This window comes from Scleropages formosus, chromosome 9 (genome assembly GCF_900964775.1).
Source record: "Scleropages formosus chromosome 9, fSclFor1.1, whole genome shotgun sequence".
Classification (NCBI taxonomy): Eukaryota; Metazoa; Chordata; class Actinopteri; order Osteoglossiformes; family Osteoglossidae; genus Scleropages; species Scleropages formosus.
In genome coordinates this window covers 24,498,454-24,521,637 of record NC_041814.1, presented here as the reverse complement: position 1 = coordinate 24,521,637, position 23,184 = coordinate 24,498,454, and the positions used below count along the sequence as shown (strand labels likewise).

At 42.3% G+C, this 23,184-nt stretch overlaps 1 protein-coding gene across 5 annotated transcripts; it reads left to right on the top strand.

The window, feature by feature from the left end:
* Nucleotides 1–1,512: 1,512 nt before the first annotated feature.
* LOC108935365 (centrosome and spindle pole associated protein 1-like) lies at nucleotides 1,513–22,752 on the top strand. Of its 5 annotated transcripts, none has more exons than XM_018753934.2 (30): nucleotides 1,513–1,846; nucleotides 3,059–3,139; nucleotides 3,695–3,790; nucleotides 4,268–4,347; nucleotides 5,149–5,240; nucleotides 5,782–5,878; nucleotides 7,294–7,351; nucleotides 7,719–8,017; nucleotides 8,166–8,308; nucleotides 9,420–9,519; nucleotides 11,244–11,346; nucleotides 12,458–12,605; nucleotides 12,792–12,935; nucleotides 13,093–13,205; nucleotides 13,565–13,714; nucleotides 14,056–14,280; nucleotides 14,790–14,927; nucleotides 16,687–16,824; nucleotides 17,421–17,534; nucleotides 17,991–18,134; nucleotides 18,231–18,344; nucleotides 18,561–18,627; nucleotides 19,113–19,193; nucleotides 19,738–19,864; nucleotides 20,504–20,634; nucleotides 20,872–21,035; nucleotides 21,156–21,219; nucleotides 21,645–21,736; nucleotides 21,919–22,036; nucleotides 22,179–22,752. In XM_018753934.2, exons 2-30 carry the CDS (start codon nucleotides 3,086–3,088, stop codon nucleotides 22,349–22,351), a joined length of 3,567 nt encoding a protein of 1,188 aa, XP_018609450.2. In that variant the 5' UTR covers nucleotides 1,513–1,846; nucleotides 3,059–3,085; the 3' UTR covers nucleotides 22,352–22,752. The 5 variants fall into 5 exon arrangements, with proteins under 5 accessions (XP_018609450.2, XP_018609448.2, XP_018609449.2 ...); XM_018753932.2 differs by having other exon boundaries at nucleotides 4,145–4,347; XM_018753933.2 differs by having other exon boundaries at nucleotides 4,106–4,347; nucleotides 13,144–13,205.
* The last annotated feature ends 432 nt before the right edge of the window (nucleotides 22,753–23,184 follow it).

The window sequence follows — 23,184 nt, the reverse complement described above, 5'->3', positions numbered from 1 at the left end:
GCTATACATGTCAGCTGAATTAATCCTGTCTTACATCCCTACTCTGTTTGGGTGTGTTTTGCTGTCAGCTTACAGCAGTTTAAAGAAACATAAGGGATGCTTACTCCGCAGCAAAGTTTTTGAAAAAAGGTGAGTGTCAAAGATACATAAAAAAAATTAATAAACTGAAAAATGTTTTTCAAAATTTGCACCTTGAATGTTTGTAACATGAGGACCCAGGATATATTTTGAGCCAAAATAAATAATTATTTTAAACAGTCTTCTATTTGAAAGTGTGCTGTCTTTCATTTTAAAAGTAAAAAAAAAAAAAAAACTTAATAATGTTGTGTCGTGTGATTAGTCTGAAAACTGAGTTGCTTCTATGAGACTAACATAGTGCATGTACTTAAGCGCTATTATGGAAATAATAATGCTATAAACTAGAACAAATGGGCTGCTGATGCTTAGCTGTGGAAAAGCAAGTAACAAAACATGAATTATTTAACAATTACCAATAGCTTTTGCTGCTTTCTTGAATATTTAATTCTTTGGTCTGTTGACAAGGATGTCCCCTTTATCCATCATCATTTGTAATAAAAATAAAATTAAAATCTCTATGGCCAACGGCCACTGTATACATCGCACACATAACTGAGATGTTAGGGGGTACTTGGGGATTTCAACCAGATTACTATTATGGTCCCCTATTGCTTTTAAGATAGATCTTTCTTGGACACTTACACACACAGCTTTGTGAATGGATGTCAAAAGAGGTGATGATATATTATACTTAAGTACAGATCAAATGAGTATAACCTCTTAAATAACTTTTGCTTATTCAACAGCTATTTCTAAGATCATTTACAACTGAGACACTTTGTCAGAGGGAAGCATCAAAGAATTCTAGATTGACAGCTAAGGACCTGCAGACATCTCTCCCAATTGATAACATTTGTGTCAATGAATCTTCAATAAGAAAAACACTGAACAAGAGTGGTGGTTATGGGAGACTACCACGCAGGAAACCACTATTTTCTAACAAAAAGACTGCTGCCCATCTCAAGTTTTCTGAAGACTCCAGTGATGTTCCGCAGCATTGCTGTAGTAGAGCTCTGTGGACACGAGTGAGGGGTACGATGTTACTTTAAGTAGGCGGGGCTATCTTCCTTAGTGGGCGGGAAGCCCCGCCCACTAAGGAAGATAGCGCAGCTCACTTAAAGTAACATCGTACCTTTAAAACAAAATGCAAGAAAAGAGCTAAAACAAAAAACCTAAGAACATGCACTATTTTTAAAAACAATATAATGGACTACAGTTTCATGGGACTACAAATGTATTGGTGAATCGAATTATTAATTCTTTAACAAAGATGATATGAATGACATATAGGATGAGCTCAGTCATTCCCATATATTGTACTTTTCATGTGGGGTAAATTGTAAGTATGGTGTAACTACATTGGGCTAGTTTGTCACTTTACTCTCAAGTTCAACTGGGTATACTTTTAAAGTTTAATCCTATCTCCATCGATTTGTTTAAACCATATAATTGATTATTTAGTGTATAAATGTATATTGGACGATGTATCAAAACTTGTATTTGCCATGGCAACGCTCTGCGTCCTTCACAAACGAAGGCAACTTGTTGCAGTCGACAAAGCCCAGCTTGTGTGCAGAGAGAGTATGGCTCCCTGAAAGAATTGTTGGTTTTCGGACCTTTTCTTAAGTAGGAAGATTCCCGGGACAGCTTTTGCGGCATTTTATTAAATTTCATTGCTTAGGGCATCAGGTCTGCTGAGTCAGTGAGTGCAGTGCCATGTGTGGAGAGGAGCTGTAACTGAGATCGCGGTTTTCAGCTCACTTTTCAGGTAACGTCGTAATTGATTAGTAATTCACTAAGTCATGTGTCTCGGCATCATGAAATGATGAATACACTCTCTCTGCTCGTCCGGGACGACGAGCGTGCGGGGTGTCGGATCTTTCAAAAACCATGAGCACAGAACTGCACAGCGCCGACAGTCATGACATGACTCAGTTTATGCATTACGGTGGTGTGTGTGTGTATAAACAATAAAAAAAAAACGAAAGCGCGCTCGTGAGTCATGCGCTTCTCAGAATGTCTGTATCGTGACGGACGTCACGCCTCAGGAAGGTCGGCTCCAGTTAGCTTACTTGTCATGCTCACACAGACTGCGTGGCCAGAAGCACAATAATTGAATAGTACACACACAGGTAACAGATATTTTTAAAATCGCACAAAATGACCCACCCAACTCAACAATCTATGAGAAAATTAACAAGCCGCCTTATCGCAACACGAAAGCGGTGTGCGGGGCAAGGCATGATGGGAAGGCTTCACTCACCTCGCCGCTCTGTCCATCATTCGTTCTTCAATCCATTCATTCTATGAGGGAGACACTAGATGTGCAGATTTACCATACCTGTTTTTTTGTTTTGTTGTTGTTTTTTTTTTTTGCGTTGGGGGGACACCTGTGAAAGTTGGAGAGTCTGCATCCTCGCCGAGGTGCTTGAAATATCTTTTTACGGTGATTCCACATCCCCTCTAATTCCCGCTGTTTTCATGTGTCAGTTCCACTGGCCAATCGCGATCGTCCGAGTCGTTCGCCTCGCGCGCTCCGCCCGGGACCTCGTCATCGTCGACGAAGCTGAAGATCGCTTTTCTTCGACACTTAGCCATTTGGATCCGTAAATGTAAAATATATATATTTCGCTTGTGCGCTGTCCATTCATATTTTCAGTGATATTTAGAGCTATAAGAAATGTTTGTCTATGTGACAGCGGCTCAGCAGCATTTTGAGTTTGGCAAACGAGTGGTGACCCCTCTCTCTCAAGAGTTGTTCTCTGAGGAAGACACCCAATAATTCATAATTTTAATAAAGCTACAGACAAGTCTTAAAGTATCTCTCTTAATGTTCAGTCTACATATGTACATACGCACTGCTTCACTGCTTTTTTTTAAAGTTTGGGCCACATTTTAAAAATGGCCCCTGTAGTATTGTGTTGGATGTCCCCAAGGTGTACGTTTAAGAGCTGACTGACTGTCTTCATGTCCTGTCCAGAAAAAGGAGCTGAGCCCAGGGGACACGATGAGGCCCCTGAATGACCTCTCTCTGCCCCTCATGGAGAACTTCTCTGCTAAGGTACACGGGCTGTGGCGAGCGTGAGGGGCGGTGGCTGTAGAAGTAGACACTTCCCACCTTCCCATCTTCATTCCAGTGCCCACTTCTTCTCACTGTGGGAGAGTGTGGAGTTACTGGCATTGGCTTACATCCGAGTGTATACATATATTCCTGGGTGGGGGGAATGTTTATTTTGTAATGGGGCAGCTGGTGAGATGAAGATGGTGACATTTTGTAAGTGGACACATGGGACAGCTGCTATCATAGCAGCTAGTGCTGCTGCCTTTGGAGTCAGAGGTCACAAGTCTGAATCTCACCGCTGGCTGTAGTACCCTTGAGCAAGGTACTTACCCTCAGTTGCTCTAGTAAAAATTGCCCAGCTGTACAAATAGGTAAATAATTGTAGGTCTCAACACTATAAGTTGATTTGGAGAAAAGTATCAGCTAAATGAATAAATGTAATTTTTTGAGAAACTGTATTGACTGTATGTCAGTATAAAGACAATTAAACATCATTTAAAAGCATCTTTGGAGTCTGAGGGGTCTTTGTTTTGATTTTTGGGATGTGTTTCCCAGGGAAGGAGAAATCAAAGGAAAAAGGAGTACAGTGCTTTTCTGAAAGGGCAAAGCACTAAAGGGAAAAGGCAGAAGAGCATGACAGATGTATCACAGGTACACATTCCTCAATTTTGTTTGTTTTAAAATGTGTTTTGGAATGTTCAGACCACAGCATCATGTCATTGAGGATGTAATCCTCTAATTTGATTGTCACAGTCTAGTGTTTCAACATAAATCATTTTAAAAGTTTATGTGGCACATAGTTTGAAAATAGGTTCACTGTTATTTCCAGATATGTTTAGCCTCTGTAAATGTGATCACTTATTGTGCTAGAAAACGGAGATGCAAAATACACTGAGACAAATCACAAACAAAGGCATGTTAAATTACTTCTTTGGTGTCTTGTGCTTTGGCCGCCTTCTGTTTAAGGCCAAAGTCATTACTGATGGCTCTTATGTCTGGCTGAAGCCAAGTAAGCAACCACTATCAGGGACAGATGCCACCGCTCTGATAGAGGTTGGGTTGGAGTCTCCATCCCACCAGGGCTGCGGGCCAAGGAAGCAAAGTGAGCAAAGGTCTCGCTCATTCCAGGAGCAGCACAACTTGGAGCCAGGCTCCTCTGTGGAAGAGCTGCACCTCTTGGCCAAGAGGCATGCAAGCCAAGACTACAGGTAAGCAGTGAGGGGTTGGCACCAGTTCTACCTACCTGACAGATGTGATAAATAAAAACACAAGAGTTTTGAAGTAGCACATAGCAAAATGATTAGAGTCCTGTAATTTGAAAGTCCCTGGTTGGAATCCATCTGCTTTAGTACCATTGATCAAGGTATTTACTAAACTGATTGAGTAAGAACAGCCTGCTGTGTGAATGCTGGATAAATCATTGTAAGGCGTTTGTTGCTGTACAAACCTTACATGGTAAATTGGCTTGGGCAAAGTCAAAAGTTAATAATGAAAGGCCAAATCTGACAGTCCCATTCTCCTTGTACTACCCCCTATGAGATCTGCTCTAGTGTTATTTCAGCAATATGGGTTTTTATACTGGAAGATTTGTCCCACCTGTTGTCCTACATATATTTCTGTCCTAAAATCATTAACAAAATAGGAAGTAAAAGGAAATAGTGGGTTCACAGTGCTATGTATAAACATTACTGAACTTTTTGATTCATGATATTGGGGAAATTGAACTGGCATATTCTCTTATTGACTTGTATGTTTTTTGTGTGTAATAAACATTGAATAATAAAAATAACTTTCTAGTCTCTGGGTAAAGTGAAGATTATATGATATTGAGAGTTCTGAAGCATATGAAGGGGGCAGACTTGATGAAGCATTATGGACTGGATGCACAGATTCTGTCAATATTGATGATGGTGGGGTGGTGAGGTTTGGAAACAGGTAGTCTGACACTGTGCAGTGGTAAGATTGGACAACTGCTATGTACTATGTAAGCAGCAACTGTTGTATTGCAGGTTGCAGGAACCAAGGCTGGCAATATCCAGCCAGAAATCTAGATCCACAGCCAGCAAGGATGATCCCCCAGTTGCCACAGGATTAATGATTGGTAAAATCTATCAGTCCCTTTAGAAACTACATAGATACAATATACCACTTGTATGCAAATGATACTCCTTATATTGAGCATTTAACATTTCGGTGTTGAAAGATTTAGGTGCTTTTTCAATTTATGCAATCTGCACACCGTATGTTGCAGTAATCTCTAGATGCTTTAAGAAAATGAAATTAGATAATGACATTTTTAGGCTTCAGCAAAAATCCCATAATTAAATCTACTTTTTGGCAAGAACACATCAAACTAACAGAGAGATATCAGAGTAGGATTTGGACCAGTAGCTTGAGTTCTGTCAGGTGGACTGGTACTGACCAGCTAGTTAAATGTCTCTTGTTGGCTCATCTTTTATTGTGCAGTTTGTAAAAATAAACGAATAATTTCAGTCTCAAATTTAATGTGGCACAGTGTAGTTTCATCACTGACCCCATACTATAGATTTTTACACACTACAGTCCATTCAGCATGTGTGCCTTGTATGCAACACTAGTGTTCACATTCTACATATTGTACACACCATTGTGGTGTACGAAAGGAACTGCTGAGGATGACCTGGTCAGGCAGCAGAAAAAAGATCAATACAGACAGGAGCTGCTGGATCAAATAGCTGAGCAACAGAGGAACAAGAAGAGGTATGTGGACCACCTGTCACCGCTGACTGCAAAAAAAGTAACTCAGTCTAGGAAAACAGTAAGGTAACTGGTATTATTTGTAGCTAAGTGCAGAATGAATGTACAGTAATGTTTGCAACAACCCACAACGACTGAATGTTTACCAGGCTAAGGTGAAATACTTGCTGGTAGAGCATCTGTTATCCTGGGATGGAAAATGTCCATCTGCACTCATTCACTGTTCTTCTACAATATATTGAAGGCCAAAGCAAATCAGATCACAGAGGAAATACAGCCTTTAAGTTCTTTATGGCCTGAAGAAGTTGGGTTGGCATGAGTTTGAAGCCATCAAAGTCCAGATTGCTGGTGCAAATGAAGAGATTTACAATTATTTATTTATCAGACACTCTCCTCCAAAGCGACTTCCGATGAACCCTGTAGTGTTTTCAGCCCACACACCTTATTCATCAAGGCGACTTTCACTGCTAGATACACTGTTTACAATGGGTCACTCATCCATACATCAGTGGGCACACACTCTGTCACTCACACTATGGGGGAACCTGAACAGCATGTCTTTGGACTGCGGGAGGAAACCGGAGACTCAGGGGAAACCCACACAGACGCGGGGAGAACATGGAAACTACACACAGACTGAGCAGGGATCAAACCCATGTCTTCTCACATCACCCAGGCACTGTGAGACAGCAGTGCTACTCACTGTGCCACCATGCCACCTAGAGAAAAGTCCTCATGGAAAGCTTTGGAGAGCAAAGTCCCAACATCAAGTTCATCCAGGTGATCTATGACATGTTGCCAAGCCCATCTCGCTTGCTCAGCTGGGGGATAGCTGATTCTCCATCATGCCTATTATGTGGGAGAGACTGGAGCATGTCTTTAGCACTGTACCAGAGCTCTTGGAGAGCATCATACTCATATATCTCTAAGACCAGAAATCCTGCCATTTGAAACTTTTAAACAAGTAATCTTCCTAGAACATGTGGTACTTCAGGATGAATGTATGGAAGAAGGTAAAGAGAGGAAGATGACAAGGTATGATGAACTGGTGGAGCAAAGCTGCTCAGAAGGCTGGAAGACAAAGTGTGTGTCCATCAAAGTAGGCTGCAGGGGCTTTGCAAAAAGGTCACTGTATAGGGCCTATAGTATGCTGAATATTAGAGGCAGTCAGAGGAAGGCTATAAAAGTTGTTACTGATGCTCCAGAAGGAGCATCTAGATTACTGTGGATCTGGAATGGTTTGGGGTAGCACAATCTAGAAGCAGGCTGGAGTCTGATCAACCCTGGTTAGGACACCTGGGCAAGAGTGTCCGATGCTGAAAGACCACAAGTACTTAGTTAACCCAGGTCAAACTATTAATGATGTTTTCAGGTACATCACAATATGTATGATATAAATAACTTTGTTTCCCCACCAGGGAGAAAGAGCTTAGGCTCATGGTTGCTATGACAGGACCCACTGATCCATGCATGCTGGTGAGTATGTGTCTTTGTGTGGCTTTTATTTGAAGTAAGTAGCTTTACATTTTGTGCACAGATTATTATTAACTCCCCATGATCCTGTGCTGGAGAAACAGTCATTCATAATGGATGGATAGAAAAAAAATCTTAAGGAATTCAAATTAAATATCCAGAAGTGATTTCAACTTCTAACTCCATCAGTCTAGATTAATTTGAAAGTGCAACAGCTGTAACATACACCTTCCCTGTGTGGAGAAGGTGGCTGAGCAAAGTAAATTACACCAGCGAGACTGACTTACTGTACCTTGATGTTGTTACAAGCCCCCCAAGAAAGAATTTTAATGTGTCTGTCGTATCTTCCCGTTGCATTGCATTTGTGCAGCCAAACCACTTCAGCCAGTTTAGCACTGTCTGCCAAGAACACAATGGCAGCAGAAGACAAGTTCCTAACAGGCTGGGCCTCGACACACAACACAGTGCCAAGAAGCCTTTGCCTGTTATGGAGGAGAGTTCTCCCCAAGAGAGCCACTCTGTAACCTTTCCATCTCCAGTGCTGAAATATAGCACTACTCTACCACCATTAGCAGGAAGCAAGGTTGCAGGCTTGGTAGGGGATGGTCACAGTAGTCATAATGAAGACATCCATAAAAGCCTTTCCAGCACTTTGGTTGCACCCCCAAGGTAAATGAGCATTCCAGTTATTGTTGTTGTTGTATCTAATACTTAGGATTGTATTAAATATTGAAAGTCATAACTATGATAGACTTTGAACAGGATAGTCACTACACATGAGTGCAACAACAGTGTACCTTGTGATGGTCTTTTTCAGAGTGCTGGCTGCCCCCCCTCCAATACCGTTCACGTTTGTTGACTCCTATGGAGCTCCTTTCAGCAATGCCTACTACTACTATGGACCCAGGAACCCCATGGCCCCCAGCTGGAATGCGAGACTGGCACCCACTCTGGCCCATGGTATGTCTTCTGTACACTTTGATTTATAACAATGGCAAAGTGGTCTCCAGCAGCTTGTATCTATAATAATTTGTAATTAGTCTTTTTCTACATATACACAAGTTTACTCATTTAGCAGACACGTTCTCCAAAAGAACATAGAAGGACTACAGGTATTAATTAGCTGACACCTTTGTCCAAGGTGACTTACTATGCAGGATGCTCTACACAAAATCCCTTCAATCATTCACCCATCTATACAACAGAGCAATGTAACACCTACTCACACATACAGTATATACAAAGTGCAAGTAAAAGTCAGCAGTTCACCTAAAACACATTTTGTTGGACTTTGGAGGAGAATGTGTAGCACCTACAGGAAATCCACATGAACATACGGAGAACATGCAAACACCACAGTCTAAACCAGAATCAAATCTACAGTCCAAGCACATGAGGCACCTGCACTACCCACCACACCACCATCTCAATTACATATCATAAAGACCTTAAAGCAGAACTTTGCAGTGTTGTAATCTGTGAGAAATGATAAGATAAAAACTCAGGGGTTCATACTCTCTTGGATAATGGCTGTTCACTTATGTGACATATTTGTTGAAACAGTTTCAATGTTCCTCTATTTTTACCATATTTGGTATGTCACTGTGACCTAGTATTAAAATAAAAAAAGGTTGAAACTGTACATGCTCATAATTATGCTGTTCATAATTCAAATAGAGCATTGTTTAATATCAGTTTTAATTTCCAGTTTTCACATTTATTCATTTAGCTGCCACTTTTCTCCAAAGCAGCTCATAACATTAAGCTACTTACAACTATTTACCCATTTATACTGTATAGCTGGGTAATTTTGCTGCAGTAATTCTAGGTACTACAGCAGTAGTTGAGATTTGAACCTTCAGATGCAAAGGCATCAGGTCCAACCATTACGCTATCAGCTTAACACATCTTTCCACCACAAGTACTCATCCTTAAGGCAAATGTTATTTTCTCTCTCTTTTTATTATGGTGTGGGGCACAGCCACTAGTTCTGTGTCACCATCATGAGCAAGCTGCTGGTGAATATATATGAGTGATGATGGGTGGTGTATGTTCTGCGTTGTAACGATAGGTGAGCCAGCAGAAGGGGCAGTGTATCCCGTGACACACCTCGACCATATGCCCAGACCAGCGCAGCCTACCCTGTTAGGTCACACACAACCCCCAGCACAGTAAGTCTGCCTTGGTCCACGTAACTGTGCATCCATAGTGAAACAGAGCTCTGGTATCAGTAGCATCCAATATTGGAGAGTTGAATATCAAGAGAATATTGTTGATTTGGTTACACCTGTTGTTGTGGATTCAGATGCACAATTGTACCCATTTATGCTTTCTCAATATATTACTTGAATTATATAAGCTAAATGGTGTTGTAAAGGTAGCATAGAGGTTGCTGCTCTTGCCTTCCATTCAAAGAACTCCGGTTTGAATTCTGCTTTGGCTGTAGCACCCTTAAGCAAAGTACATCCTGGATGGCTCTAGCTACCCAGTTGTAGAAATTTGTAAATAATTTGAAGTAGTTTATTATATAGGGCTAACATTTTCAGTTGCTTTAGAAAAAAGCCTCAGCTAAGTATCCTTTCGGGGAGCATAGAGGCAGGCCTGCAATATCAACATGCCAAGCAGCAACCATAAATGCAGCTTCTTAACCACCAGCCCACCCGTTGGCATCTAATATACACTTAATTTTTAAAAAGTAAGTTTTAATGCCAGATTTTTGCACCTTCCACAGCAGCCAAGGGCTGTATAAGAACAGGTGTGTCTCAGTTGGGGGTTAGGAGAAAAGTTACTCATTCAATTAACTTAGTGGGGGGCACAGATTGTGTTGGCTATATTCTTCATATCATACATAAACCCACAACATATACATTCTCCCTGCTATATTTGCAATATATGTGTTTGTGTTGCACTAATACACCACTTACCAACCAGTATTTTTTTTTTGTAGACCTGGCAAAAGACCCAAGTAAGGTTTTAGGTGGCTTTAAATACTGCCTGTTCTTGGGCTGGACCATGTTCATGAAAATGGGAAAACAAATTACTATGGAAGTTTGTTTACTGGTTTTCATTACTCATTGTATTTTATGAAAATGACAAAGGGTAATGTAAGGAAAAAATTGATTCATTGTAACTAGACATCCATATTTCACTTTTGCTGAGTTCATGCTTGTTTCATTCATTCCCCCCCCTTTTTAGTGGAAATGATTCAGTCCTTCCTATGAGAACAAAAGGAGGCTTTTTAGAGGTCCTTTTGGCACCCTAGGGAAGGGTACTGATGGCAAGGGGGAAGTATTATGGAGTTTTATAGCTATTGTGTATATAGTATTTATTTCTCATTTACTTGGGCACTAGTAGGGTTTGTTGCAACTTACCATTGTTTGAAGAAAAGAAAGATGAAACACATCCACTCCACACCAAGATGCCAGGTGTGACAAACTCTCATGCTGTCTGGCCAGTGCTGTGTTTTGCATTGCTGTCAGCAGGGGGTGCACTGTTCTAATGAAATCCCATGATGCTCAAGCTCTTAGTTGTCCTTGTTAGATGCATGTCAGGAGCATCTCCAGGGAGTTTGAGCTTGACTTGTTTGCTGGCAATTTTGGCCTGATGTACCCCCCCCCCCCCCCCCACTGTCAGATTAATAAGGAAATCCCTTTCTGGTTTATCCATTAATTTGGAAGGGTATTTCCAAACTGCCAAATTAAGGTATACCTATGTTTTTAATACAAACCTGAATCTTAATTAGTACAGGGTAAGTAAATCATTGAGGCATGTAAAAATATTTAACACTTTTAAATACCCAGTGAATTCAGGGATACAGTAGGAATGGTATATTGATGTTGGAAATTTATGATAAATTATAGAATTATGCAGAGGATACCTTGTGCTGTTGCTACAGAGCAATTGATCAGACTGGTCCTGCACCAAGTGGAATGGGAATTGGGGCCATTCCAGGAGGGACACCCAATAAATCAAACTACCAGGAAGTCCTGAAACAACAGGTACACTACACTGTGTGAAAGAGACAGACTAATAGTATTTTTACGTTTATTTTATGGAGTGTTAGAGTTGAGAGATGAGGAGAAAATTCACCATTTGGCATTCAAGTTCCCATCATTGTGAGAAGCAGTACAACTGGTAAAAGACTCTTCAGCCACCTTTGGCTTACATTGTCTGCTCCTACTGTTACACATAATTACTGCTAAATTGCATTGAAGGGTTCAAAAAAGGGAGAAGAGAGAATCAAATATATTGTTAGAAGGGAGCAAGATGTTAAAGGTGGGTAAAGGGTTTGAGGATAGTCACAAGTTCCAACAGCATCGAGCAGAGTTCTGCACCCACATTCACCATAGTGGAGCCTGTGGTGTCTATTGACTGCTCTCTCCTTTGTTCTCTGAGCTTGAGTAAACAGGCAGTTTAGTGACACTGCAGTAGTTTAAGAAGGAGAGATTAGAGCAGGATGGAGTCCAAATTTGTACTTGGTAAAGTCTGACCAGAGTAAATTGCACTTCCAGAAATGCCATAGAAGTAGCGACGTTTCAAATGTTTTGGTAAATTACAGTTTTGTAAATGCACCGGCCATTGCTGCTGTCTCGTGGTCTCAAGGCTGCGCATTCAGAGTTGAATTTGAATCCAGCTCAGTCTCTGTAGAGTTTGCATGTTCCCCTCATGGGAAACCCACATGTGGGTTTCTTCCAGCTGCTCTGGCCTCCTCCCACAGTGCAAAGAAATGCAGTTTACATGGATCGGTGATGCTAAATTGCCAATAGTGTGTGGACGGGAAAGTGAGTGTGTGCACGTGTGACTACCCTGCAATGGACTGGCGCCACATCCAGGCATACCCATGTTAGCCTTGTGTCCAGTGGCTCCAATATGGCTCCTGACCCCCTCATCCATGACCAGGACAAGTGATTAATGAAAATGAATGAATGGATGGATTAAAACATTTTGCAGTTTTTCATGCCTCCCCATACCACTGTGATGCTGCATAGGGCAAGCAGATGATGCAAATGAAAGAAGAAATTAAAAAAAGAATAAATTTATAGATGTAAGAAGGAAGAATTAGTTCCTTAGTGGATGTTGGCAGCGATGGCATTCTCTCCCTGGCTGCAGATCCGAGAGCGGGAGGAGCTCCGTAAGCATGAGGAGGTAGAGAGACAGCGCCACGAGGCCAAGCTAGCCAGAGAGATGGAGGTCTACAATCCGTGGGGCAGAGGAGGCGGTGGCGCGCCTCTGAGAGACAGCCAGGGCAACCTCGTTGGTATGGACACTGTGTTTTTCACTCTGAAATGTTTTTTGCTTGCCTCTTTCTGGACATATTAACAGCACTGCTGCTTTTAGATGAAAATACCTTTTTGTCTGTGATTTTCAGTAGTACCTGTTGATGAGTCTAGTAGTTTCATGTGGAAAACTGAGCTCATTGGTGTACATGTGTCTGTGCCACCAGCTGATCTGAAGCAGATGCACAAGTTCAACAAGGAGGTATGTCTGAACCCCAGTTCTCAGGATAAGCAAGCGGCACTTCTCATTGCTGGAGCCACTCCAACTCCCAACATGAAGGACCGGCCCCCCTCATCCCACAGGAACTCAGGTTGGTGTGACTCCTGGAAGACAGAGACCACACTTCTCTAAACCTGGAAGCATTGCCCTGCTTTGTCCATTTGGGTACCATGTTTGTATCAAGACTTCCTCTAGCTGTAGCATGATGGCCTGGTGCTCAGTGTTGACTTGTGTTTTTATTTGGCCAGTTGTCTCTTCCACTCAAACATCATCCTTGGCTCCGGGCAATGTTTTCACAGAGCCCAGTGTGCGTCAGCAGCTTCATGACCGGGAAAGGTACAAAGATGACCTCCTAAAGCAGGTATATAACAGTCCACCTCTGCAGTGTGGTGAAAAATATTTACCTAGTTTTTGCTGTTATTTAACTTTGATCACATCTTTTTTAGTTGTAGTATTATATGAAAGAAGGCCGTGGTGGAGAAAAATGACACCTGTATTGTTTTTATGTCATACATGGAAGATGATGAAATGTGTAAGAACAGGAGCAACTGCATCTCTAATCTTCAGATACTAAAGTGAAATTTGAAATTTTGAAGTTAATTAAATCACTGAGAGATGAAGCTGGAGGTAATACCTGTATAAATACAGCCTGGTATATCTGAGGTAGAGAACTGTGGTGCAGAGTGAGTACTTTCCCCACCTGCCTGTCTAATCGTGAAGATCGAGGAGAAACGGCGCAAGGAGGCCGAAGAGCGTGAGCGAATCCGGCTGCAGGAGGAGGAAGATGAGAAGCGGGTGGCCAAGGAGCAGGCCAAGATCAGGAAGGAGTATGAGGAGGAGCAGGAGAAGAGGAGGCGCAAGGAGATGGAGGTTAGCTCAGGCCTTTTTATAATAGAACACATAGAATGGGCTCACTGCTGTATGCGTGTTTAGAACATATTCTGTTGAGAGTAAATCTTGTATGCATCCTAAAACACCTCTTATAAGAGCAGAGAAGTTCTTTGTTAAACTACAGTAACCAGATGATAAAACCCCAAAGATTTACACTGTCTGAATATAAATGAAACCGTCGTGCAAAATACAAAGTACAGCACATTTGTTGCTTCCATGACTCATTTTATGTAGACATGAAAAGGTGAGTTGCAGTCTGATGTGAGGTGTTGCTTTGGGCCCCTGGGAAAAAAAAACAAACAAACAATGAAACCGAGAAGATGATGCAGCAGGCTGAAGCGTGGCGCAAGCAGCGTGAGGAGAAGCGTGAGGAGAAGAAGTGCGAGGAGAGGGAGCATGAGGAGGAGAATGAGGAGGAGAATAAAGAAGAAGATGAGAAAAAGCACCAGGAGGCAGAAAAGACAAAGATGGAAGAGGAGGATAAGCATCAGGGAGAAGCGTCAACGTTGCAGACTGAGCGCGAGAGGCCTGCTCACGTGGAGAAGGTACCACGTCCTTTTCTACCCTGTGCTGCTCCCTTTCAGTTTGTGGGATCATGTGCCTTAGCCCAGAGTTTTAAAAAGCAATTTGAAATAGGGAATTGCTGTAGCAATTGGTAAATGTAGCAATTGGTAAATGTGTCTTTTGGAAAGCACCGGAAGCAAGTAAAGCAAGTCTAAAGCAAGCTGGTAGCGCAGTGGTTAGAGCTGCTGCTGTTGGAGCCAAAGGTCACAGGTTTGAATCTCACCCCTGGCTGTAGTACCCTTGAGCAAGGTATTTACCCCAGATTGTTCTGGTTACATTTACATTTACTATTCAGCTGTATAAAAGGGTAAATAATTGAAAGTTGCTTTGGAAAGAAGCGTCAGCTAAATTAATAAATGTAATAACTGACCTCCAGGTTGCAAGTGTATCTCTTTAGGGTATCGTGCATTTGTGCAGAAATTTTTCAGGTGCTCAGACCTTTGGGATGCTGGTTCTCATGTCATGGTTTGTTTTGTTTTACCCCTTTCAGCAGAAGCATAGAGAGTCACCTCCTCTTGATGCCAAAGGAAGGAAGGAACTAGCCACTGAGCGTCCACCTAGAAAACCTTCTGCAGACAGCCAGCGCACTCCATCTGCTGTGTCTGTGAGCTCCCAGTGCATGTCTGGGGTGAGCTCTACCGATCCTATACTAGTTGCTTGTCCCCGAGCTTTGTTGATGTCATCTAGTGAACACTGTACCCCAGAGATATGAATTTTTCTCTGAATCTGTGTCACAGTTTTATGCAGTCCATGCTTATCCTCAGTACAGCTTAACCACTGATTCAATCTGTTCTCCTCACTCAGTATGGATGAGACCAGAACTTCCTTGTCAGTAGTGGGTTTGTTCTCAGACATGACTTCCTCACAATATTCCCAAGACAAAACAAGCTCACAGAGACCAAAAAGTCAAAAAAACAAAAGCCAACAAGACAAAAACTTAAATTTGTGATGCTTGAGTCCCAAAAGCTACAAACACTCAACAACACTGAAATGTATTCGTAAGAAGGCAGACGCCATACATGGATCAAACACCAGTCATGGGTAACAGGAACAGGTCATGCAAGTGCCATGCACTGATTGAAAAAAGTTGCTGACACAGAGTTCGCTCCTTGCTTTTGTGATGACCGGGTGTAAGACCAAACATGTCCAGAGCTCTTTGGACATGTCCAGATCACCTGAATCTGTTTTCCCCCCACTGTTACATTACTCATTAATCTCATTAATGGGGCAGCTGATAGCTTAATGGTTAGTGTTGGTGCTTTTCATTCCAAAGGTCGCAGGTTCACATTCCATCTCCAGCTGTAGTACCCTTGCTAAGGTACTTACCTAACATTTCCCCAGGAAAATTACCCAGATGTGTAAATGGGTAAATAAATGTAAGTACCTCAGCATTGTGAGTCACTTCGGAGAAAAGTGTTAGCTAAATGAATAAATGTAAATGTAATCGTCATTACTGAGAGCTCCAATCATGTGCTGAGCGCTGAAGATGCCGGCCTGCAGATCTTCTGAAACAGACAAGTAATTTCATATCTGTCTCAAGTGGAAGTGCTGGCCGCTGGGTCTGTCTCACCAGACTGCAGATCCAACGTCTGTCTGCTGTCAGCGATCCTGTTTGTGGCGCCAGCTGTTGGACTTGATCTTTTATTTAGTTCAAGGTTCCTTGAAGTTTCAATAACAAGGCACAATAAAGCTTGAAAAGTCCTTTTGTTACTGTTCTCACCAGATGTTATCCGTCACAGATGTGCGTACACGCCCAGTTCTATTTATGCTCCTCAAAACTTTCTTATCGCCTTGTATGAGACCCAGAGAGCCTCCAAGGTCTCCTTTACTCAATCCAGAATCAATGGAACTTAACCAGTAGAGGTACTCTCTTCTAGAAACTTATACAGCAAGCAATGTTACAGGCATATGAGGAAAAACATTTAAACATGAATTCCATAAGTGCATAATATAATAAAAGATAATCAAATAATATTTATAGTAAAGCATAACAATCATAATAATCAAAAGTAAATAATATAATAAATGTCAATAGTACTATAATAAAATAAATAATAAAGTTGGAAAAAAGTGAATACGCTCCCAGCACCGGCTAGTTCAGTGCCTAATGATTCCGGGATGACTCCGGAATTCTACAACCCTGAGGAAGACAAGCAGTTAACAAAAGTGTGTGAGTGCGTGAGTTACACCACAGCATGTTCCGTAGACATCAAATCTGAAATGTAACCACAGTATCTCTCTCTAGGCCAGTAAGTCTAGTAATACACAGACAGAAAAGTGATCAAAACGATATAATCCTAAACGCTGGAATATGTAGAAAGTACTGAATATTTGACTTACCTGTGCTGAAACATTGAAAGGTGAGTGTCAGTGTAACTACTCTGCAGGAAAATGCTAAAAATGGACAGAAGAAGAAGAAGCGTGAAGAGGAGTGGCGGCAACAGGAGAGGGACAAGGAGGAGAAGCGTCAGAGAGAGGTGCTGAAACTGCAGTGTGAGATGGAGAGACCGGCCCAGGTGCAGGAGGTACCACATATACTGTATGTCTGCCCTGCGTTTCTCCGTTACGCTCATTAGGATGGTGTTCCAGAGTTCAGAGTTTATTTTCGTTTTATACAGTTGTTTGAAATATAAAAATTCAGGAATTTGTAAGCACATTTGTTGAAAAGTGTCCGTAGCAAATGAAAGGCGTGACAACCACCCTCCCCGTGCCAAGTGTGTGTCCTCAACTAGTACACTCACTTCTTTGGTTTGTTTGTTCATTTTTATACCAGTCCTTTTTGTAGAAGACTGTCAGGTGCTCAGATATCTGTGACACTGGCCGTTCTGTCGCTGTTTGGGGACGGGGCACAGTTGGTAGTGCAGTGATTAAAGCTACTGCCTTTGGAACCAAAGGTTATGAATTCGACCCCCCTCCCCTTTTGGCTGTAGTACCCTGAGCAAGGTACTTACCCTAAATTGCTCCAGCAAAATTACCAAGCTGTATAAAATGGGTAGTTGTAAATAAAAAAAGTAATTGTAAGCTTGCAATAACTGTAACCTTATTATTGTAAGTTGCTTTAGAGAAAAATGTCAGCTAAATGAATAAATGTACATGTTTTCTCTCTTTGTTCCCTTTTCAGGAGCAGCACAGAGAGCACTCTCCTCCTGTCCCTGCACTGATCAAGAAACTGGCCCTTGGGCTCACCTCCACATCACCATCTGTGGACAGCTACCGCCCCCCGTCTGCTGTGTTTGTGAGTTCCCAGCGGGCATCTGTGCTGAGCCCTGGAGCAAGACCGTGGGAATACTATGGAGAAAATGGTTACAGCTACATTTTAATACAGCAGTTTGCTTTATTTCAGCCTTTATAAATGGAAAATTAGCAAGTTACCTGTGCTTGGGGTTTCTGAGTGCTTCAAAGACCTTTCAGTTGAAGCTGTTTTGGATACTTTTTTTTGCCATTCATTGCAGAGTGAATCTGAAACGTACCCGCAGTATTTCTTACAAGGTCAGGGCCTTGCCATCTTAAACAAACAATACAATGCTAATCAGAAACATAAAGTCCCGAAGGTGAACACAGTTTAAACAAAAACGTGGTCCTACTGCACTGTACAAAGTAGCACTTATCTGACTGTGCCTCAAGTCATTTTATGATAAAATGAAAATGAGATTTGTGAGGTAGCCTTGAAGTGGCTCTTTGGCCCTGGCAGGAAAATACCAAAAATGGGCAGAAGAAGAAGAAGAAGAAGCATGAGGAAGACTGGTGCCAACAGGAGAGGCACAAGAGGGAGAAGCGTAACAGAGAGGTGCTAAAACTGCAGTGTGAGATGGAAAGACCGGCCCGGGTGGAGGAGGTACCACTCCCCTGTCTGATCTATGCTGAAAATGTGCTCAACTCTTTGCAATGCTGGCTGTTCCACGATTATGTGCTCTCCATTTCCCCTTTTCAGGAGCAACGTAGAGAGCTGTCTCCCCTTGTCCCAGCACCGAAGAAGAAACTGGGCCCTGAGCTCACATCCAGACCGCTTTTCACAGAAAGCCACCAGAGACCATCTGCTGTTTCTGTGAGTTCCCCAGGGTATTTGGGTTGAGCCCTAAAGTGGAGACAAAAGGACTGTTTTGGAGCAAGGGGTTACAGTACTACAGCAGTTTGACTTATGTGAAAATTATTTTACTTTATTTAAAGGGAAAGGAAAACGTCCAAACTATTCATAAGTAGAAATCTAGATAGTGTTCACTTGAAACTCTGTGTGTGTATGTGTGTGTGTCTCCCTCTCCAGAAAGGCTCATTATGTCCACCACAATCCCCGGAGGACCCTTCTAATAGGAATCCAGTCAGAGCCACAAGTAAGGAACCCCCCACTTTGCACTCCACTGGTAGTTCCCAACTGTGTGTATGAAGAGCACTTTACTGTTAATCTTCACTTCTCATTTCAAAGAACACAGCAATTTCTCAATGACTGTTAATTCTCTAGTTATCGATAAAGCTGAAAAATTGATTTCACTGATGGACTGACCAATCAGCAAACAGGTTATTTAGATTATCAGTGTGCATCTTCTAGACTATATAATAGCTCAGTAGCTGTGTCAAACCACTCCTCTAGGTTCTTTAGCCCACATGGTTTAACAGTTTTGTTTTTAAGCTTTGTGTGTTCACAAGGAGAAAGCAAGTCATCTGTCTGTTTCTTATAGTGGTGCCTGTGATCTCTGTAACTCATGCTATTTTCCTGGTGTGTCATGTCACCTACAGGCCCTTATATACATATTGCATACTTTGGACACTCTGAATGCCTCTCACTCATTCAGTTTCATTAACTGCTTATTCTGTTCAGGGTTACAGCAGACCAGAGACAACACTGGAATTGCTGGGTTAGGAGGGGTACACCCTGGACGGGATGCTGGTCCATCGCAGGGTAGCCGCACAAACACGCATTCGCACACTAAAGGCAATTTAGAGTCACCAGTTCACCTCAGATACATGTATTTGGACTGTGGGAGGAAACTAGACCCAGAGGACAACTACCAAAACATGGGGAGAACATGCAAACCCCACACACACTGAGTTGGATTTGAACCTATGCCCAAATAGCCTAGGAGCTGTGAAGTGGCAGCACTATCCCATTTTGCCACCTGCTCTTAAAGGCTGATGAATGTTAATGCTGTTTCACTGGAAAAGTACATTTTCCATTTGCAGTCCTCCACTTCAAACTGAAATTTTGTCCAAATTTAGTTAAAGGTGGAAAAATAAAATGTACCTTTTTACTTTTTTCTTCTAGCAAAATTAATGAGCCACCTCTTTAAGAGTTAAATAAATTTAATACAACGTGATTGAATCAATTTTTTGTACAGATTATGGACAGAAGTTCCCTTCGGTTTTATTGGGTAAAAGTCCTGCAGCAGTGCTGAGGGGGTCAGTGCCAGTCTCTCTCTCAGTCCATTTGCCTGTCTGTCTGACAGAGGAGTACAGAGCCATGACCAGCCATCTCTCGGTCCTGCGCCGGCTGCTGCGCAACCAACAGAGACTCTTGGAGGAGGAGCTGCTGCAAACAGAAGAGGAGGAAGGTGATGTGTCTCATCCCATCAGGTGAGACAAGCTTATGTTTTCTCACCGTACGTCTGCAGGGGTCCTGAGGCACTGTGAACAGACGCAGACGGATGTCTTCATATAGTTTAGATTCCAGGACACATCTGTTGTAGACACCAAAAAATATGTACAGTTTAACACTGGAGTTCTGTTAGACAAAAAGGTCTGTTGCATGCAGATGCCATTTGCTTGTTCTGTGAGATGATCCTGATCACTCCGTTTTTATGTGATCATTTCTGGAAGCTTTCCACTGCAATTTGGCTGAAAGTCTCAGATTATGCATTTATGCTTATCTGCTAACAAATCCCGAATGCTGTGAAAACTGAATCGCAGCTCAGATTGCCACACAGTTTCTACATTTTTGCCCTTCAAGTAAGATATGAGTTGATGGATTTTTTGAAGCCCACAGAACTGGGCTCTTAAGCTTCATCTTTAGAGGGGCCAGACCCAACAGGTTTCCCAGCTCTCTTTACAGCACTGAGAGCTAAGAAAGAATGCTAAATGGGTTCGGTTTAGACCACGAGGTCAATCAGGAGGCTGGAACTAAAACCTTGAACGTAGTAAAATAACCCATCCACGGGGTGTAATGAATTAGGGCAGTACTGAATGCCACTCTCACATGTTCTTAACGTCCTCCAGATGCAGGAAATGCTTCCATATGGACATGTTTCACATGGGTCGTCCCGTTGCTGTCAGAAAAACCCCCCGCAAAGCTCCAGAGACGACTAACCTGCAGAATGTCCTTGATTTTAACAAGCTCAAGGACAAAGGTGAGTGTCCAGCACAGCTTTCAGTTAAGAAAGAATTTTTGTCCCAATTAAGGGTGAAAAAGAAAAATGCACATTTTTAGCAGACAGTGGATAGTGGACAGAGGTGCCTCATGCAGATGTGCGAGGTACGTACCCTTGGAAGTTTGCCAATCAGACCTGTGATTCCAACATGTTATTATGAAACGGGATGGAAAAGACGCCCCAGTGGAGCAGTGTGTGAATTTGTGTGCGTTGCAGACAGTGAATCGCGGGAGGAAGTACACTGTCTGGACCCGGTCTCCTCCACCAATGACCAGAACCCCGATATCCAGCAAAAGGCCCTGATCCGCAAGGAGAACCGCAGGGTCGACAGGCTGAGGAAAATGCTCTCTGCTGATGAGTTCCTGTACGACGATGGGAAGGTGTGAGAATGAGGACTGTCTTCTCACATGTACTTTGAGATGCCAGTTATTCTGTGAGTTTTTGTCGGTCTCTTTGGAGAGTCTATTTAGTTTGTTTTCTTTTTAACCCTCTTCTCCTAGATGAAGACTTCCACTAGGGATTTAGTGAAAGACCCCCTGCTGACATCAGCGAGTGCTTTCTTTGGTAAGCTTTTGTTCCTTGAACATACAGAGTATCTTGAATCCATGTCCTGAATCTGTATGGAGAGATGGAGCCAACGAATGGTCAGCGACGAACAGTAGACTAGAGCTGGAGATTTTGAAGGTGCAAGCTCCTTAAGGTTTCTGCTGTGGTAGATGGAGTGTAGAGGTGAGGGTGAGATGATGTCAGGCCTCACGGGTCCTCAGGAAAGCCTAGGTTCACCATGAATGAACAGGGTGTCTTTGTTCTGAGCTGTGTTTACTCAAAGTATCACACTGCTACTGCTTGCCAGGCAGTTAAGCCCTTGTCATTAACTGGCACAAGGGTGTAGCCTAGATTACCAAGTACCAGTTAAGGGGAAGAGGTGGACACTGCCTTTATAGTCAGAGTGTGTGGGTTGATTAAATGATTCTGTACTCTTTTTTTAGACTCTAACATGGATGTGACCTTAGACCCATCTGACCCTGAAGAAGGCACATCCAAACCCTTGGCCAGGCAGCAGCAAAAGTTGGGATACTGGGTTAGTACTGATTCTATATGAGTAGAGAGAACTGTTTTTAAGGGGAAAAAGACTGGCTGGGCTGAACAATGACATGCATCCAGTGTTGAGTTGAGCTGTAACTTTCAGAATTGCTAAAAAGATAAATGAAACTGCGGAGAAGATCACAAGTCAGAGCAGCAACTCTTCTTCCATGACTTAAGGAGCCAGCAGGGCAGTCAGACTTTGACTCGCTGCACTGTCAGGCCAGTCTTCACAAGGAGCACAAGAAGCAACGGATGAGGAGGCTGCAGGAGCTGAGAGACCATGGCTGGCTAGATGGTGGGGTTCTCCCTCTCTTCATTTTGTTTATGGGATGGATGACCAACCACACCAGAACTTACCTGCCACCTTCTCTGAACCTGGTATATTCAGCAGGTCTAACCAGACATGTGGCACTTGAATAATTTCTTCTCATCCCCAGAATTGGATATGTCTACTGAAAATCGTGATGGACCGAACACAGACATGCGTACATACTTGGACCGAGTTGCCAGGAATCCATGCCTAAGACCAGGATCTTCAGACCACCTAAGACAAATCACAACATGTCACACGGACAGGCAACCCAGCAGAAACTGGAAACCTGACTGGTAAGGCCTGTCCTCTTACCACAGCTGAACTTCTCATCCTAATAGCAGAGATGGGGTGTTTCGGGGAGCCCCACATCATTTTCAGTGGATCGTCAGTCTCCAGTGGTGGTGTGAAGATTTTTTTTGTGTCCTCCAAGCAATTTGATTAAAAAAAAAAAACATACCTCTTGCTTTGTTTGAAAACATTTTTTTCAAGATTCATTTAATTTCAACAAATAAGCATATGAAATTTTAACTGGATTGGTGCTATGAGGTAGCCTACACTTTTCAGCAATGAGAATGAGCCAGTCCAAACATAGATGGCAGACTGTACAGTATGTATGTAATACTACACCCTAGGACCACACACACAAGAGACTGATCCCCCGTTGTTGTCCTACTGCTGAACTCAAACTAGGATTACACTCAGGGTCTCATATGGTTTGTGGAAATAAAAAAAAAAAAAAAAATTTGTATGTGCTGTTTGATTAGGAGCTATGAAGATGGGAACTTGGAAATAATGCCATAAATTAGAAGACTGCACACATCACCGTGCTCAAAGAGAATAGTGATTTTAGTGCCCTTCAGAGGAAGCATGCCATTGTTTAATGCTGGACCTTAAATAGTAAAGTGTACAGGGCAGCCACACAATCAAAAATCAACAGTTAATGTAATTTGCAGTTTAAAAAATGTGTTAGATATGCTGAAAAAAATTGCTATATTAATAAAGGATCAATCCTGCCCAAGGTGACATTGACCAAAAAGACTTCAAAAACTTCAACCTGTTACCATATTAGAAGTTTTGTCTCTTAACCAGCATTTTACAGAAAGCTTTGTCCTCTTCAGCACAGAAAACAT